The following is a 17167-nucleotide window of genomic DNA, read 5'->3' as shown; positions in this document are numbered from 1 at the left end:
TTGCTTTTGTGCCAGGAAGTATATCTGCTGCCCAGCCTTCTTTGGAAGACTCTCAAAGCAAATGTGTTCATGAACTGACATATATTAGGTATGAGTGATGTTTAGCACTATAGGTTATTATATTGAAGTACAGTAATACTGTCTTCTGCAATTGAATTTTTTGTACTGAACTGCATGTTTCAGTGGAAAAGTATCTTCCGGGTTAGCTGGGCATTGTTTAGCTTGCTTTTTATATTATTATGGAACTGTGTGCTTTTCTTGGTGCACAGATACCTTCGTTGCCATTTTGAAGCTAATTGGGAGAATTCAGAAAAGGAAAAATCTAACTGAATTCTGTGACCGATGAATATTTTAAATGTGCAATTGTTTGGCAATTGATGTGGAATTACTAGAAAATGATTCATCTTCTCTACTAATTTGTAGTTAATGCAGATAATTAAGATTTGTATTTATTAACACTTATTAACCTGTGGTTGGAGGTAGTGTAAGAATTGACAAGGATATACTTGTTGCTTGGTCTAAAATTACTCTTGCAATTTCACTGCAGACTGTAGATTTCAGCTGATTTTTGTACTTCTGAACAGTTACGACCTCTTGAATTTTGGGGGATTGGTGTCTTTGAGTAAATGTTAGTTTGGACTTACATACTTCAGCATGTCAAAGCTATTGATTATGGGGCTGTTTGGTCATTATAGGGGGATGTGTGTGTATGCACATGATATGTGTGTGTGTGTATAGCAAAAAGTCACAGGATTACAGAATAGTTAGGATTGGAAGGGACCTCTGGAGATCATCTAGTCTACCCCCTTTGCCAAGGCAAGGTCACTTAGAGTAGGTGACGTAGGAACGTGTCCAGGTGGGTCTTGAATGTTTCCAGAGAGGAAAACTCCATGACCTCCCTGGGCAGCCTGTTCCAGTGCTCTGCCAGCTCAACGTACAAAGTTCTTCCTCACGTTGAAGTGGAACTTCTTGCATTTTAATTTATGACTGTTATGCCTTGTTCAGTCACTGGACACCACTGAAAAGAGTGGCACCATCCTCTTGGCACCTGACTTTGAGACATTTATATGTATTGATGAGATCCCCTTTCAGTCTTTTCTTCTCCAGACTAAACAGGCCTCGCTCCCGCAGTCTTTCCTCATAAGAGAGATTCTCCAGACCCTTCATCATCTTTGTGAACCTCTGTTGAACCTTCTCTGGTATCTCCTTGTCTGTCTTGAACTGTGGAGACCAGAACTGGACACAGCACTTCAGATATGGCCTTTCTAGGACTGAGTAGCAGGGCAGAATCATCTCCCTCGACCTGCTGGTCACACTCCTCCCGATGCACCTCCTGGCCACAAGGGCACACTGCTGGCTTGTGGTCAACTTGTCATCCACAAATGTGGATTTATGTTCTTACGTAGGTAGAAGTGCAGCTAGTGTGCATAAATGTGGAGGAGAGTTAGGCGGATTTAGGACCCCTTTTCTGTGGGATTGCTCCCCTGTTCCCTGCTGCTGCTGCCCCTTGGGCACAGAGGTTGCCCTCTACCTCCCCTGATGTGCCTGAGTTCCAGCCTGCTCTTATCCCATGTCTGGGGTCCATTGGATGAGGTAGTGGCAGCAGTTTTGTAGGAGGATCAGGGGTCCTTGATAACCTCCTATTGTGCAGTCCCCTGTGCCCAACAGGCTGAGAGAGGGTGAAGCATCCAGAACTCCCACAGTGAAGCGAGAGGTGCAGCCAGCCTGCACAAGATCTCCAAGCCTTCCATGAAGGAATTGTTTGTTCGTTTTGTTTCCCTTTTGGTATCTCTTCTAGTTTGCTATGCCCTTGGACTAGGAATTGCATGGTATTAGAAATATGTATTAAATTGTTGAGGTAGAAGTGTTTGTATTTTCTGTTCTATTTAATTCCTAATAATTTCAAACCATTTATTGTCTCCTTTCTCCACAAAGTTTCTTTGAAACTTCACTGGCTTATAATAATATAAGTAATGGAGTATTTATCAAAATTTAATTTCTTCTGTGTCTCACATTGGTGACATGAACAGGCTGTTCTGACACCGAAGAAACAGCTACGTCTTATTTTGCATTCACTTGAGACTTGTATTCTAAGTCAAATTGATCTTACATTTTGTTTAAGAATTGTAGCGACTGTAGCATGAAAATTCTCCTGTGTAATTGCCTTTATTCTTCTGTAATTGCTGGGTGTAATGTAAAGTCCTGTAACTAAATCTATGGACTTTGAACAACAACTTATATCTTTCTAGCTAATAACACTCAATAAACCTGACTTCTTTGATTGAAAATAAATGTATTTCAGATAGGTTATTGGGTAAGTATAGACTCTGTTGTATTATTTGAAATATTTAGAAATAAAACTAAGGAATAGTTAAGAGCAGAGTCTTCACACTACTTAAAAACCATACTATTTTGGTAGGATAAATTAGATAAAGAATTCCTTATTTTTCCTTTGAACTCAATGCAGAAGAAGCAGTATAAGTGTGTTGCTATATAGGAAAGATTTTCTTGCATTCATAAAGTGGGAAAGTGGGAAATTCAATTACAGCATAACTGTCTTGCTATAAATTATCATTACTTTATGGAAAAAAATTGTTTTGGTCCAGATCTTTAAGCTAGAATGCAGCTATTTTCTCTTTTCACATTATTTGCTCTCAGTTCCACAGTAAATGCCTAAGTGCTTAATTTTCCTGTTTAATAGTTGATGGGCTATTTAATGCTATGAGGAATTGTGCCCCAGCCTGCAAAGGACAGGCAGTTGAAGACAGCAAGTTTACAGAGGGTGATGCTCTGGCTGGGTGCAATAGGCAGTTTAAAAATTAGCCACTGGTGTGTCTTTGTCATTTTGGATCACTGGTAATTCTCTTTAGCTCTAAATATTTTTCAGACATGCATTCATGCTTAGTTTTGTTTTGGACAGATGATCCACTTTCAGTGTCAAAATAAGCACTTCATAAGTGCTAGTACAGTGTCCTTATTATGGTCCATTGATTGGAGAAAGGAAAAAAACCCTCAAAAATGGAATCTAAGTAGACCTAGAGAGCAACTAGTTGAGGTTATGTGAAGCTGGCAGAAGGGCATGCTTGGCGTTTAAAATAAAACTCTTAATGTGCTTAAAGGTCTTAGAAGATAAATTCTTATGCTTTTATCATGAAAAATATTGGTAAATTATCTTCACCATGACTTTGTCCTTCCTCAAACCTACCTACTTACTTGGTTTTTAAGGAGGCAAGGGCTTGTTTGCATTGGAAATGCTTTTATCATTAAGAAATGCAAGACTGTCTTAAAACCTGTGATGGCATCAAGGATTGCTTTGGTGGTTGTTCTTGCATACAACAACTAGGTTGTCTTTTGATAATTGCTACACAGGATTTGTAAAAACCTGTTTTGCTGAAGTAGGCTACATCAATTAAGGTGTGTTTCAGTCATGGAAAGGTTTGTTTGTGCAAAAGTAACTGATTTTCCCCCCCCATCTGTGCACTTGAACCCTACAATGAGAAAATATGGTGGTACACAGAGAAAAATGACAGTTAGGTTCTGAGTTTGGGTTTTTTATAATACAATTCTTGTTACAACTCCATAGGTAGTATTTCTCAATATTACAATATTACAATATCTCAATATTACAAAATTTTCAGCTTGACACTGGTACACTCAAAGCTTCTCTTGCTTGAAAAATGAAACTGGGTATTGCAGTAAAATCTGTGAGGATCCTACCAGAAGATCTGTGTATATGCCTTTAACGTATATATAGTTGTCAGGTAAAACAGCCTTCAGCTGGCTACTGATGTCCTCCTAGTTTTCCTTCTGAACTGGTCTAGATGCCCATGTCTGCTTACAGCTACCAATGTGGAAGTATGAGGTACCAAGTTAGAAGTAACTCAGTGTAACACATATTTCTCATGTTTAACCTAAATATGATGCTTAAGAGTTTAACTCAAATGAGCAGCTTACTTTAGTTTTCTTATTTACTGAAAAGACTTCTGGATGCCTTAAAGACTTGTTAGTCTGTTTTGTGAAAGATTTAGTATAGGAGACGTCCAAAATTAAACCATATGCTTTTCTGACTAAATGTGGAATTCACGTCTTAGTCTGGTATTTTGAAAACATGAATGTCTATATTCTGGAAGGTGTTTAACAGCTATTATCACTTGAAGCTACAGAGAAACTTACTGATAAAATTGTTACCAACTGTTTCTGGTGGAGATGCCATTTAAGCACTTCACCTCTAGAAAGAACCACTGACTAGTTACTGTTAAAAATACACAGGGTGTTATTTATTCCCTTGTAGTGGGCAGAAGACTTCGACTCAATTTTTGGTCTGAAAAGATTGTTTCTAAGCTTTATTTCTTCCCTTTAGCAAATAATACAAGTGAGAATTTCAGTTACCTGTATCTCAGCAGTTGACAGGCTTTCTTTGCTTTGTTGAACTACTTGTTTTCCTTTCAGATATAAGTCAGGTGTTTACTCATGGAATGTTATTCAGCATTCATTCAGAGAAGAATTTGTTCGCAATATTAACCAAGAAAACAAAGCAATATTTTTCTGGATATTAGGTGTTACTTAGGATCTTGAATTCTCATAAGTTGTGCATCAGCAAGTTGATGTAAACTTTTGTAAGTACTGTGTAATGAACTGGATGTCAGTCTTGCTTACTGGAAACTTTCAGAGATTATGGAAAACTAGCTGAAGTTACAAAAGACAGTCAAATGCATGAGACAGCTTTACCATCTTTAACACATTTTTTCTTTCCACATCTGAGAGTTTTTAACATTATTCTGGACTGTTTTGCTTGTTGTAGTATCTGATCTTGAGCATATCTCATATTTGGTAGCCTTTTGTATCTTGCATTAAATCCAAATGAGTTTTTCTGCTCATGTTGACAGTGAAGTAACATTGGGAGTAACACAACCCGTTTGACCTGTGGAGTTTTTTGTAAATTTGTAAGTAGTGAAATTCTAGGAGGAGCACACTTTTAATTTGTGGACAGAAAGCCTAATTCTGGCTCTGTTAATGGGAATGAAATTTGAAAAAGGATGATGATAATTCAGAATTTGTAGATTTTGGGGGGGAGGGTAGAACAGTAGGCTCTGAGAAAAATAGCAGTAATGTGTTTTGGTTTTAAAACTTCCATTTAATACTGTGATAGGCTGATTCTGGAATACTGCCAGTGATAGTGCCTAAGAAAATTCTCTTCAGGGTTCCTGGATTTCCCTTTGGCACAGTTTATGTTGTTTATTTTTCCTTATTTCAAGGGACCTGGGCTCCTGTTGAGAAGTGATGGAATAATCTCTGGCCGGCACCTGACATGTTGAGGGAGCACCCCCTAAAAGAGCTTTCCTGGGAGACAGTTTGTGAAATAACGCAGTAACATGTTTGCAGTAGTATGCCTCTTTTTTTGTTGTTGCTATTTTCAATTGTTGAATTTCTCTTAAATAAGTAACTGAGAAATCCATTGAATACTACTGAAATGAGCGTTAATCACTACAGAGGTATTTACATCTGAAATTAGTGTTGGTAGTGGTTGCTTACAAGGATGGTACTTTCACTAATTGGGGCAAGGGGAGGGATTTGATCTACTTTCTAGAGGTTTAAAAATCCCAAGGAAAAAATAACCTGTGACTTTAATAATGCAGTACTTTCACTTGCTTACTTGTTTGTGTATAGCCTGAATACCCACAAGCTGATGTTTTTCATAACAAGTGTATAATTTGATTTAAGCTAATTTGTGAGATCAGGTGTATTAAACCCTTCTTGTAAGTTTACTAACACTTTTAGTACAAACTTTTTTTCTGCTTCTAAACCACTTAATACTTGCATGAGATCTCAGATAATTAAAAGTACTGATACTGCAGTTGAATATCTCTATACATTTCCTGGTTGATTTTATTTGACTCCTGTATCTTTAAACATAAAGCTATGTAATCTAGGGACTGTTATGTGTGTTACAACTTCTGAAATAAGGTGGTAATATGTGATCAGTATGTAGTGGTTAAAGCAACAATGAAAACCCTAAAAGCAATTAAAACTTCTCCATAGTGAATATACCAAGCTTTTCAATATTAAGCCTGAATACTGGAAGTCTTGCTAATTGCTGCTTCCAATTGTAGGGACAGGAAAGTTTTTTCTTACTGTTTTCTAGTATCTCTTTTCAATCCACTTAAAATCTGTATTCACCAAAGACCAGTTAATCCTGCGTCAGAGGTCAAGTGTCATGTAAAAGCCCTCTTTTGGGGGCGTGAGGGGAATGAAACAGATGCTTATATTGAGCTTAATGAGAGGTGAAAGCAGGAATTTATTGGATATATTGTAGACTGATATAATCTCTTCTGATAGCACAGTTGTCTCAGTAGTAACTGTTTGCAAGGTGTCTTAGAGAAACAGAATTAACACAGAGATGCCAAAGCATTTTATAGGAAAAAGTGAAATTGCACATCCTTATGCATCTCTGTCAACAGCTTCTTAAAATGTTTCAGTGGTTGGGGCCACTGTCCTTTGACATGTTTGTGTAACATTTTATTGTCCTTTGTTCCTCCTGTGTCAAGTTTGTGGAGACAGGGACAATGAGAGTTAGTGTTGAAATTAGCTCCTGCACTTTGATGTGTGCTGCCTAAAAGTTTAGCTTACTCCTTTGTAGGTGTTTTCTTCAGTGGTGGGGGTGGTACTGTAGAGCAGTTATGCACTGTCCACTTTATCTTCTCCCAGCTCTATTAATTGCTGAGCAAGTTGTTCTGAATCTGAGATCATAGATAAAAACAAAGATTGGGAAAAGCAAATTCTATAAATTGCAAACCAAAGTTATAATTTTTTCTTTAATACGAATTAGCATGTTCCTTTTGTGTAAGTAAAACCATGCCTAACTTTATCTTTGGATGTTAGAATAATGGCTATTGTTAATGTACTGCTGTTCTTCTTATACAGACCAGCATGTTTTGGAAATTTGATCTCCATTCGTCATCGCACATAGATACACTTCTAGAGAGAGAAGATGTAACACTGAAGGAATTGATGGATGAAGAGGATGTTCTGCAAGAGTGCAAGGCTCAGAATCGCAAACTTATAGAGTTTCTGCTGAAGTCAGAATGTTTGGAAGACTTAGTTTCATTTATTATTGAAGAGCCACCTCAAGACATGGATGAAAAAATTCGATATAAGTAGGAAAACTTTTGGGATGGGAGAGATTTGGAGGGTGGAAAGAGGACTAACTTAACTTAGTTAATTGATAGCGTGTTTCGAATCCCTGTGTGCTGGTGTGTAGTACAATGCTGCTATCTTGTAGATTAAGTTTGTATTCAAGAGACTTCATGGAACTTTTAAATAAATAATTCTAATATTTGCATATTTTTCAAAGGGAAGCTTGTTGTCCACAAATGCTTCCAAACCAATTGCTGTCCAAAGGAGATGCAAAAAAAAGTCCAACCAGGACTCACATGAAGAATCTTATAGTTGTGATTAATAAAATAGTTGAATGAAAATCCCATTTTGGGTAGTATGGTTCTGTGATTAGCTTTGTTTTATTGATTGGTAAGACATTTTGAAGATGATTATTGGAAGACCTGTAGTACTCCTTGGAAGAGTCTACTTAAGGTCTAATTGCTCATATTTTCCTGAGTATGGCCATGACTTCAGCTGGCTTGCTGAGAAGGTTCAAACTCAAAAGTCAGTCTGGCAATTTGTGTGAAAGTACTTCTACTGCTCTGGCCTATTTTAATGTTGTCCATGCAGAAAGCTGCTTTTTTTCTTAAAATGGTGTGTAAAAAATATGTGAAATAAGATACACTTTTAGTTGCAGAACTTCACCATTTCTGGTAAACCAAGCCTCCTGTAAGTGTTTCTAGTAGAGTTTGAAATTTAAGCATGTTTCACTTAGAAACCTTAAGCTGCCTATGTTGTCAAAAGGACCCTTAGCGTGAGTGGGTGATAGTACTGTCAAATACAGGAAATTACTGGTGTTGATGGCTTTGTAGTTTAATTACTCAATGTTCTGAACTGTACTTCTGACTGTCATGAAGCAGTGCTAGCTAGTTTTGCAGACTTTGTCAGATTTTGACCAGTTTACTGACTTTCAACATAATCGCCATGTATATTAGAAAATCCCGAAGATATGCCTTTTGACCTTTTTAATATAATCCCTGTTATATTAGAAAGGGGGAAACACTTCTTCCCCACTGTTGGTCCAGTACTATCAGTCTTCTTTAACTCCTTGATAACTTTTTTCTCTTTGAAAAAAAGTGGCTTCTGAAATCAGAGATCAGTACTTAAACAGCTGGGTTTATAATAGATCTTAAAATAAAAGCTTGCTCTTTTCTTTCCCCACTTACTTAATGGTGTTCTGTTGATACTGAAGAGCAAAGTTATCTCTTTCTTGAAGGGAAACAGAGCTTGTAGGCTGAATGTGCAGTTTTGTTACCTTGTATTAGTTTGCGACTCTGCTGCAGACCCACCCTGCTTGAAAACTTGGTCAGAAGCCTTACTAGATTATGAAGTCAGAGCTGGCAGTATGACAGTTCTGAATTGTGAGTGATGGATAATTTTTGTCTTTTCCCCAGATACCCAAACATATCGTGTGAGCTGCTTACATCAGATGTCTCACAGATCAATGATCGGCTGGGAGAAGAAGAATCCTTACTCCTGAAACTGTACAGCTTCCTCTTAAATGAATCTCCTCTAAACCCTCTACTGGCCAGTTTCTTCAGCAAGGTGTTAAGTATTCTTATAAGCAGAAAACCAGAACAGGTAATTGTTTACGAACTCCCCAGTTTAACAAGTGCTATTCTGCTTTAACAGTGCATGTTTGAGGGATAGCAGCAGAGGCAAAAGAGAGCATTCAGCTTCCAGACTAGCTGAAGACGCTTTCTTATTGTGCACAGGATTAAAAAGTACATCTGCAAGTTTCGAGCTGGCTTCCTGCCAAGTCCCCAAAACTTGACAACAAGGACCTGCTTCCCAGAGAGGGAAGAAAAAAAAAATCGACTTAAGCAGCCAAAGCTATAGCAAAAAATATATTTATTTTACATATAAGAGAGATATATACAATGAGAATATTATATACTATAACTCCAGAAATCCTAAATAGCTCCCTAAAAGGGAAGAGGGGGAGGGAGAAGGGAAAAGGACAAAATAGGGCAAAAACCAAACAAGTCCACACAATCTAAAAACCCAGTAACCAGCAAACTGAAGAACTAGCCAAAATCTCACCACTTCCCTTTGAACAAGCAGGATGGTTGGACATGGCCCAGCACTCTCCCCTCACGCGTGGCAGACACAGCAGTCCCTGTAGGCCTCAGCTCCAGATGAGCCAGACCGAGACAGGGACCCACCGTTCTCGAACCTCGCCGGAAAGGGAAGAGAGCGAGGTCCCTCCTGCTGGCTTTATTTATAGCTCAAGTTACGTAAAGGAATAGCATGGAATACTTCTGTGATCACCTTCCTAGTTCCTTCCTGGTTATAAGCTGGTCTCCAGGAAGGCCTAGAGTGAAACCATCACAGTACACTTGGATGAGTAAGATGTATTTGATTCAGATTTGCCTGAGCTATTTATACGATCAGTGTGTGAGTGCTTACCTTTTGGCTTAGCTTAGCTCAGTGATGGTATGATGATATTTGTATTAATTGCTGTTAGAGGTGAAGGTAAATGACTTGAATCAGTGAGAGTAAGTCTGACTTGATGTGAAGAATTATTATAGAACAAAGCGAGAAATGTTTGGAGTCCTTGCTCGGAAATGCTGCTTTACTCTATTCATGTGGCCCAATACTGCAAACAGCTGCAATGGCTTGCCTTTCAAACCTGAGATAGTCTTTGTATTATATTAAGGCTTTGCTGTGCTGAGCTTCGCTCGCTAAGCTGGGATGAGAGTAATTCATATCAAAAAGAAAAACTGACTCTGCATTGAATTATAAGTAGGTTGTGATCAGCAAGTTGGGCTTGAGAGGAGGCCCAGGACATCCTGCATGTAGTATGGATCTGCCCTGTGCCAGTTTTGCTACTCTCTACGCATGTATTATTTTATCTTGCCTTGTACTGCAAGCTTTAAGTGGCAGAAGTTCTCATCTTTTTTGCCTCTTTGGTAGGAGAGAGAAGTTAAGTGGTTGGTGTAATTTATCATATAAAATACAGAGAAGCAAATATAAGCTTACTTTTTAATTTCCAGATTGTGGATTTTTTAAAGAGGAAACATGATTTTGTAGACCTCATTATTAAGCACATAGGGACCTCTGCTATCATGGATTTGTTGCTCAGGCTACTGACTTGCATAGAACCTCCACAGCCCCGGCAAGAAGTGCTAAATGTAAGTAAAATTCTCAGAATTTTTGTCTGACCTGTGAACTGTAAAATGGCTTATCTTCTGCTGGTGTTTCTAAGTTTATTTCTTAAATGTACTGAAATTAGATTTGTGGGGTTTTTTTGTATGCTTTGAGCTGGCAGTACTTTTCCAGTGGAACCCCTGTGCTGCTGTGGACAACTTAGAACCCAAGTGTCTGGTCTCTTCCTCAGTCTTTAATATCTAACTTAACAAGAGACAGATGCAATTTTAAGATTGTTTTGGGCCTTACTGAACACATTTTTTACATCAAAGTTTATTCTAAAATTATACCTAAGGCTTTCTTTTTTTACTGTGGCTCAGAAACACTAATTTTACTTTTTCCCTTTTTTCTGAAGTATTGTTAGAAGTATTGACAGTATGACTTGGGGCAGCTGTAAAAAGGCTACTCTCAATTTTGTAAATTCATTCACTTGGAAAAAATTCTAACATCCACAAACACTTTTACAGTGGCTTAATGAGGAGCGAATTATCCAGCGGCTTGTGGAAATTGTACACCCATCTCAAGATGAAGATGTAAGTATTAGTCTGACACTCCTCTGAGTCTCTCTGTTCAGCTTTACAACATGGTATTAGAACTTTTTCTTTTACTGTTTTCTGCTTGCTTTTTTCAGTAATTTGGTTTCAATATCTGTGCAGTCATTTGAGGGAAGGTGTGTGGTTTTATTTGCCTCCCTGCCCCCTTTTTGAGATCCATATCAAAGCCTTATGCATACTTGGTGTTTGAAGATTCAACTCTAATGTTTTGCCACCTTAATACTGGAAGTAGATTCTTGGCTCATGTCTCAAGGTTATTTTTGTGTTGTTAAGGTTTAGTTATGGCATAAAGCTACTGCTTGAATGGTTTTTAGGTAGGAGGGACTCTTGTCAATGTTGAAACTTTCACCTTTTTTAATTGAAGAATTGCAGTCCAGCACCTTGTTACTCTTCTAGTGAAAAGTGATGTTTTTCTGTTTCAGAGGCATTCAAATGCATCACAGTCACTCTGTGAAATTATTCGTCTAAGCAGAGACCAGATGTTACAAGTACAGAACAGCTCAGAACCAGATCCACTGCTGGCAAGTTTAGAGAAGTAAGTTGGTTTGAATTTCTGATTTTATTCTCACTTTGTAAAAAAATAGTTTTTAACTTTTGAACTTGAAAACCTTCAGAAATGGCAAGTGCTGCTTTTCAGGTGAATTTTCTTGCCTACCCATCATCTGTTTCTGTAATTTGAAATAACTGGGCAAGGAAGCAGAGCCCCACCTGGAAGACTTTCTTGTGGTGGTGTGGGGAAGGAGTTGTCTTATTAAAATATTTTCTGTGCTGCCCAATTTATTGGGATCTCACATGTGGAGGTCAGCTTGATACTGTGCAGACTAAACATGGAAGATTTTGACTTTGTTCTGTTACTTGTTCTGAGTTAATCTAAGTGTATGTTTCTGCCAGAGAAGATTCTCCTGTACTCCCTTCTCCCTTTTGCTGTTATAGGTTTAGGTTTATGTGGCTGTTATGGCAAGCTGAACCAGGTTTTTGGTCTGACTGAAAAATTCCCTTTTTTTTTTTTCTTTTCTTTTTTGGTTAGATCAAAAACCTAGATAAGTAGAAGGAATTGAAAAATATGATTGAGACACTGAGGATGGGAGTGATTGTCCTAGTGATACCTGCTAGCCTGAAATGGCTACTGGTTTTCTTGGTATTATCCCCATATTAATTTTATGTGGGCAAACGGTAGCTACTTCTGCTAACAACTGTATCCTGAAAGTAGCGTTACCTGATGCCATTGCTTTTCTTTTCAGACAAGAAATCATAGAGCAACTCCTGTCTAATATTTTTCATAAAGAAAAAAATGAATCTGCAATAGTCAGTGCAATCCAAATACTATTGACCTTACTTGAGACAAGACGACAGACGTAAGTGTTACTTTTTCACTTGAATTATGCCTGCAGTAGCAAGTGTCTTCCATGTACTTGTGACCAAACCATTTCTGTGTCTGTTGTAGCTGCAGGAGTAAAAACACAAGCCAAGTGATTGTGGTTGGCTTTGCAATGCTTTAACTAAATGACTAGTCTTTCTGCAGTTTTTTCTGAAAGTTAATTGAAGTGCCACTTGACAGATCAGACTTACTACATTTCATCAGTTTATTTCGGAATACAAGGAATAGGGTAATTCTGTATAGTGCAGTGAGTGATTATTGACTTCTTAAAAAGTTATTTGTCATGTTGTTACAACTTCATTTGGAGAAACTGCTGAACAGATCTCTCTGGTACGTGCAACTTATGCTTGGGATAGACAAATGAAGCTATTCATCTGCCTCAGAAGAGCAAATAGAACTGTAATTTTTAATCTCAAAACTATTTTTGAGATTTCAAGCCAATAAACTTAAAAATACTAGGGCTAGTGTTTGGGAAAATCTTGTTCAGCCATTACCTCACACTTAATTTATATGTGTAACCCTATGTTTTGGCATTGTTTACCTCTTCATTCTTTTCACATCCTTTTACATACCTCAAAGATGTTTTACAACTTGTTTTGATATTAATTATCAGATCCTACTTGTGTGTGTTTTAGATTTGAGGGCCATACAGAGATCTGTCCTCCAGGCATGAGCAATTCCACATACTCTGTCAACAAAAGTGTTTTAGAAGCCATAAAAGCACGACTTTCATCCTTCCATGAGCTCCTACTTGAGCCTCCAAAAGTAAGTGAAACTTTGTGTTACCGAATTAATTAAAGCAAGACTGTCACTATGTGGTTGTGTTTTAGGCAGATTATAATAAAAAACAAAGCTTAGTCTGACAGCTTTCAGGCAGGTGCTCAGGCTACTTCCTAGCCTATTGTGAACCTTGACTCAGACAAGTAAGAATAATGAACAGTAATGTATTATGCTAATTGATCTGCTTTTCCAGCATAAACGTTGTTTAATTAGCAGAGTAGTCGTGAAGAATTAATTCTTTCTGAAAGCAATCAAAAGAGATTTGCTATACACACACACACACACACACACACACATATATATATTCTCAAGTTGGGTCCAGTTTTCTGTTTGGAAATCCTGTCTTGAGAGGAAACACAGACTATGGATGCTTCAGTTGTTTAGAATTTTGCTGTGGCCCACATTAGGCCTGCACAATTCTCTAGTCTTTCCCAGGACCCAAGCAGACCAGCTCCATGACACATCTTTGCGTTCTAGGCATGTTAAATTCCTTGGGCTTTTTAACTGATTTAAGCAACTTTATTTGTCTTGATCTTGAAAAAGAGAAAAAGTGTGTAAATAGGGGGTATACCTATGATCCATTGGTATTTTTCACTCACATTTTCACTGGCAGAATTTCAACTGGAGCATGGCACCCTGAACTGGGTGCCCCAGTTTTTAATAAAGAGGGACCTGTGGACCAAAGTGCACGTAAAGACCAGAGGTGTATGAAAATACCTGATAGGGAGTCAAGGTAGTGTTAAAGATGAAAACAGTTTATGAATGCAAAAGAGGCAATAAAATGCGAAGAAACTGTCTTATACTTAGTGCAACAACATGGCAACGTACAGGTCTATATTATGTAAAAGCAGGGTCACATAAGATACTTGAACAATTTCTGATTGTTGGACTTAGCATTTGAATAAGTCAGCTGGTGAAGTTGCTCATTTTGAACACTAGTTAAATGAGCAATCTTAGATATTTGCCTGGTTTAAGAAGTGGACTAAATGAGCTTAGAGGATGTCAGTCATCATTTTCTGATGCAAGGGTGGCATTTTCTGATGCTAGTGAGGCAACAATATGACATCCAGGGTTACAGTAGGCAGTACTGGTCTCCTTGTCAAAATGTATTTATGTCTTAGGATAGGGAGACATTTTCGTTATGAATTCCCCTGTTCATTTCACATTTGCTACTGATTCTTCTTACTGGCTGGCACTGTGACCACACTTCTGGTTTGTTAACCAGCTAAATTTAGAGTAAGACACCAGAGATGCTGGTTGCTTAATGAAATTATTTTCAAGTATATGAAGTTAGGGTTGCTGAGGCGTTATGATAAATTTATAGATTGTCCATCTAGCTGTTTTGTGTATATTGTAGCAATGTAGACTATAGCGGGATCGACTAGTGGGAATCATTTCTTAGGAACCAGCTCCTAATTCAGGGTTGAGTAGACTTCATCTCCTTTGAGATCCTGTGTGTAGTTAACAATAACTTTTACAAAGTCATTGTTTTCATGTGGCTGGTTTTAGTGCTTCCTGTCTTTGGAATTAAAATAAGTGATAGTGTTTGGCATTAAAAATAGTTTTTTGCAGTGTGAAGGTAAGACAGTTGTTCAAGGACTACTTGTATTTATTTTTAAGCACTACTTCGTCAGTTGTTTGTAGTAATGATGAGCTGATTTTTTTTTTTAAATATTTTAATGGGTTTTATGTATGTACCTTGTTTCTTTTCCAGAAAAGTGTCATGAAGACAACCTGGGGTGTACTGGATCCACCTGTGGGAAACACGCGTTTAAACGTGATTAGATTAATATCTAGCCTTTTACAGACGAATACAAGCAGTGTGAATCAGGAGCTCATAGAACTTAACAGCATAGGAGTAATACTGGTAAGAACTTAATACTGTCTTCTTTATTTTTATAGATTGCTATTAGGATCTTGTCTGACTTTTCTGTCACTGCAGAAAATCTTCCAACCTAACTTTTCAGCACGTTTGTATTGCTTGGTTTAAGAACTTTTAAGATTGGATTTTACTGTTAAATTAATCTGTCTGAAGTCAGTGTTTTTCTATGATCAGTTAAATGGTTCTTGTTTGTTACACCTTTATAAGTACATGAAGTGATTTTCTTCATAAGCTTATTTTCACTTGTATGTTCTCAAGTTTTCAGCCACGTTCAAGGCTTCACTGCTGTTTTCATTCTTTACCTAAGTTGTTCCCTCAAAACCCCTTTTCCTCACTTAATTTATGGCCCACCAAATGGTATCTCAGCACTGTCCTATAAAGGAAGCTTGTGCACCTTCAAACCTCAAAGCACAATGAACTCGGTTAACTCGCTGCTCTTTGCTGATCTACTTTGAGTACTTCCTACCTATGCTTCCACTATAGCAGGTGTATTCTTTGTGTTGAGGTTCACCCAAGAAATTCAAGTGTTTGTATTGATTAAAAAATAACTAGCAAATCATGTAGAACTTAAACTAGTTTCTGAACAGCATGTAAACTTTAAGTAGGCAGTTGCAAACTTAAGGTGTAAATACTGCCTCTACCCCAAATCGTTTTAGTCCAAAATCCCTTTTTCCTGCCACTGATTAATACAGTATGAGTGAAATGTTTTCATCTCAGATTTTTTTCACAGTTGGGTTTGCAGGCAGGTGCTAACTTACGTACAAATAGCTAATTTCATTGTAGCCGAAGTTTTTCCTGGATCCATTGTCTAAGGGAACATACATGCTATGAATACTTGTATGTTTTTATACTTAGATTATTTTGTAAACTGAATTCAGTGAGGTTCGAACACACTTTTCTGTTGCAGATTTTACGTAATGAAAAAAGTAATTGTAAGTAGTCTAAAATAACTAAGCATAAAGCTTGGAAAAAATCTTTCCTATGTTTAAAAGAAAAAATGGGGAGAAGCAGGAACATGACTAGATGAACGCTGCTTATTGTGTCTCAACCTCAGTGTTTGTCTTGTGCCTTGTTAATCTTAAACTGCATCTAGATTATCTGAGGTAGCTTTCTGTAATATAAGAATAAGATTAGTAGGTGATGGGTTCAAAATAGGTAGATAGTATCTTGTAAGGAATCTCATGCAAGTGAGGAGCACATTTATAAAAAGGTACTGTAGGTGCTAGGAAGGTTAAGTGAACTCAAGAAAGAGAAATCTGTCAAGGACTCCTAAGGTCATAAATTACCCTTCTGACTCTGGGAGTTTTTGGCCTGTAGCTAGCAGAAGCAGTGTAAGTGTGGTGCAGCATTTGTCCCAGTCTTTGTAGTCTGAAAGTGCATTACTGGTGACACCTGCAATAAATCCCATTACAGCTGAGTTCTTGTTCTGATCTGGTATAGTATCCCTTGGTTTTAGATAATGGCAAGCACAAGAATTAATGTTTTTGTAGGTAACATTTTTTCTTGCATTATAATACTTAGTGTAGGACTTAAAGAATTTTTCCAGTGTAGTCATTTCATATGATTTGGTGGGGTGAGACAATCAGTTATGTTTAATGAAAAGATCTTGATTTGTATAAACCTTGGTGAATTTGTTTTTCAGGACATGTTTTTTAAGTATACATGGAATAACTTTCTGCACACTCAAGTAGAAATCTGTATTGCATTGATTCTTGCGAGTCCTCTTGAAAGCACGGACAATGGCACAATTACAGATCAGGATTCCACTGGGGACAATCTCTTACTGAAACATGTAAGTTGTGTTTTTTGTGAATCTCTTGAATTTTCCTGTTTCCAGGCTATTGTAGCAGCTACTTTTACATAAATATACCCCAGTTTTATTTTATGCATAGAGCAAACAAGAATATTTTTCTGTTTTTACTTAAAATATCAGTTCAGGGTGTCAAACCTGAAACTGCCATAGAGTAGATTTTTTGCTGCCCCAAAGTGAGCACATGTGCAGAGCTGCAGCTATTTATTTTCCTTGAAATTCCTCCTATTTTTAAGAATTAAAGTAGTTATTTCAATAGCTTTGTGCTACTACAACTCAGCACTTACAGAGAGGAGTAGAAATACTATGGGTTTAGCTTTTAGGTTTCTGTCTGCAGTCTGACTGTTGCTTCTGAACTTTAAATCTTCTAATGGAAGTATAAGTTTAGTTGTCTTTTGGACTTTAGTATCAACTGTAAATGCATAATAGTGTTCCATTTTACTGCAACTAAGCATATT

At 37.5% G+C, this 17167-nt stretch overlaps 1 protein-coding gene across 9 annotated transcripts in view; it reads left to right on the top strand.

Moving 5' to 3' along the window:
• Positions 1–17167, top strand: part of PPP6R3 (protein phosphatase 6 regulatory subunit 3) — a 56923-nt gene that overhangs the window by 14641 nt on the left and 25115 nt on the right. For 4 of the 9 annotated variants that reach the window (XM_017810194.1, XM_017810203.1, XM_017810185.1 and 1 more), the window contains 9 exons: positions 6922–7154; positions 8550–8736; positions 10152–10289; positions 10773–10838; positions 11282–11394; positions 12101–12214; positions 12873–13002; positions 14732–14884; positions 16542–16691. In XM_017810194.1, coding sequence (XP_017665683.1) covers positions 6928–7154; positions 8550–8736; positions 10152–10289; positions 10773–10838; positions 11282–11394; positions 12101–12214; positions 12873–13002; positions 14732–14884; positions 16542–16691 — 1278 coding nt within the window. In that variant the 5' untranslated portion in view covers positions 6922–6927. Of the gene's footprint in view, positions 1–5255; positions 5385–6921; positions 7155–8549; positions 8737–10151; positions 10290–10772; positions 10839–11281; positions 11395–12100; positions 12215–12872; positions 13003–14731; positions 14885–16541; positions 16692–17167 lie in introns of those variants that run through there. The other 5 variants (XM_017810157.1, XM_017810211.1, XM_017810167.1 and 2 more) reach the window with 3 other exon arrangements.

This window comes from Lepidothrix coronata, unplaced genomic scaffold (assembly GCF_001604755.1).
Source record: "Lepidothrix coronata isolate B3197 unplaced genomic scaffold, Lepidothrix_coronata-1.0 Scaffold1, whole genome shotgun sequence".
NCBI classification, from domain to species: Eukaryota; Metazoa; Chordata; class Aves; order Passeriformes; family Pipridae; genus Lepidothrix; species Lepidothrix coronata.
Note: the sequence above shows the minus strand (reverse complement) of the source record. Positions and strands in the feature narration are given on the sequence as shown.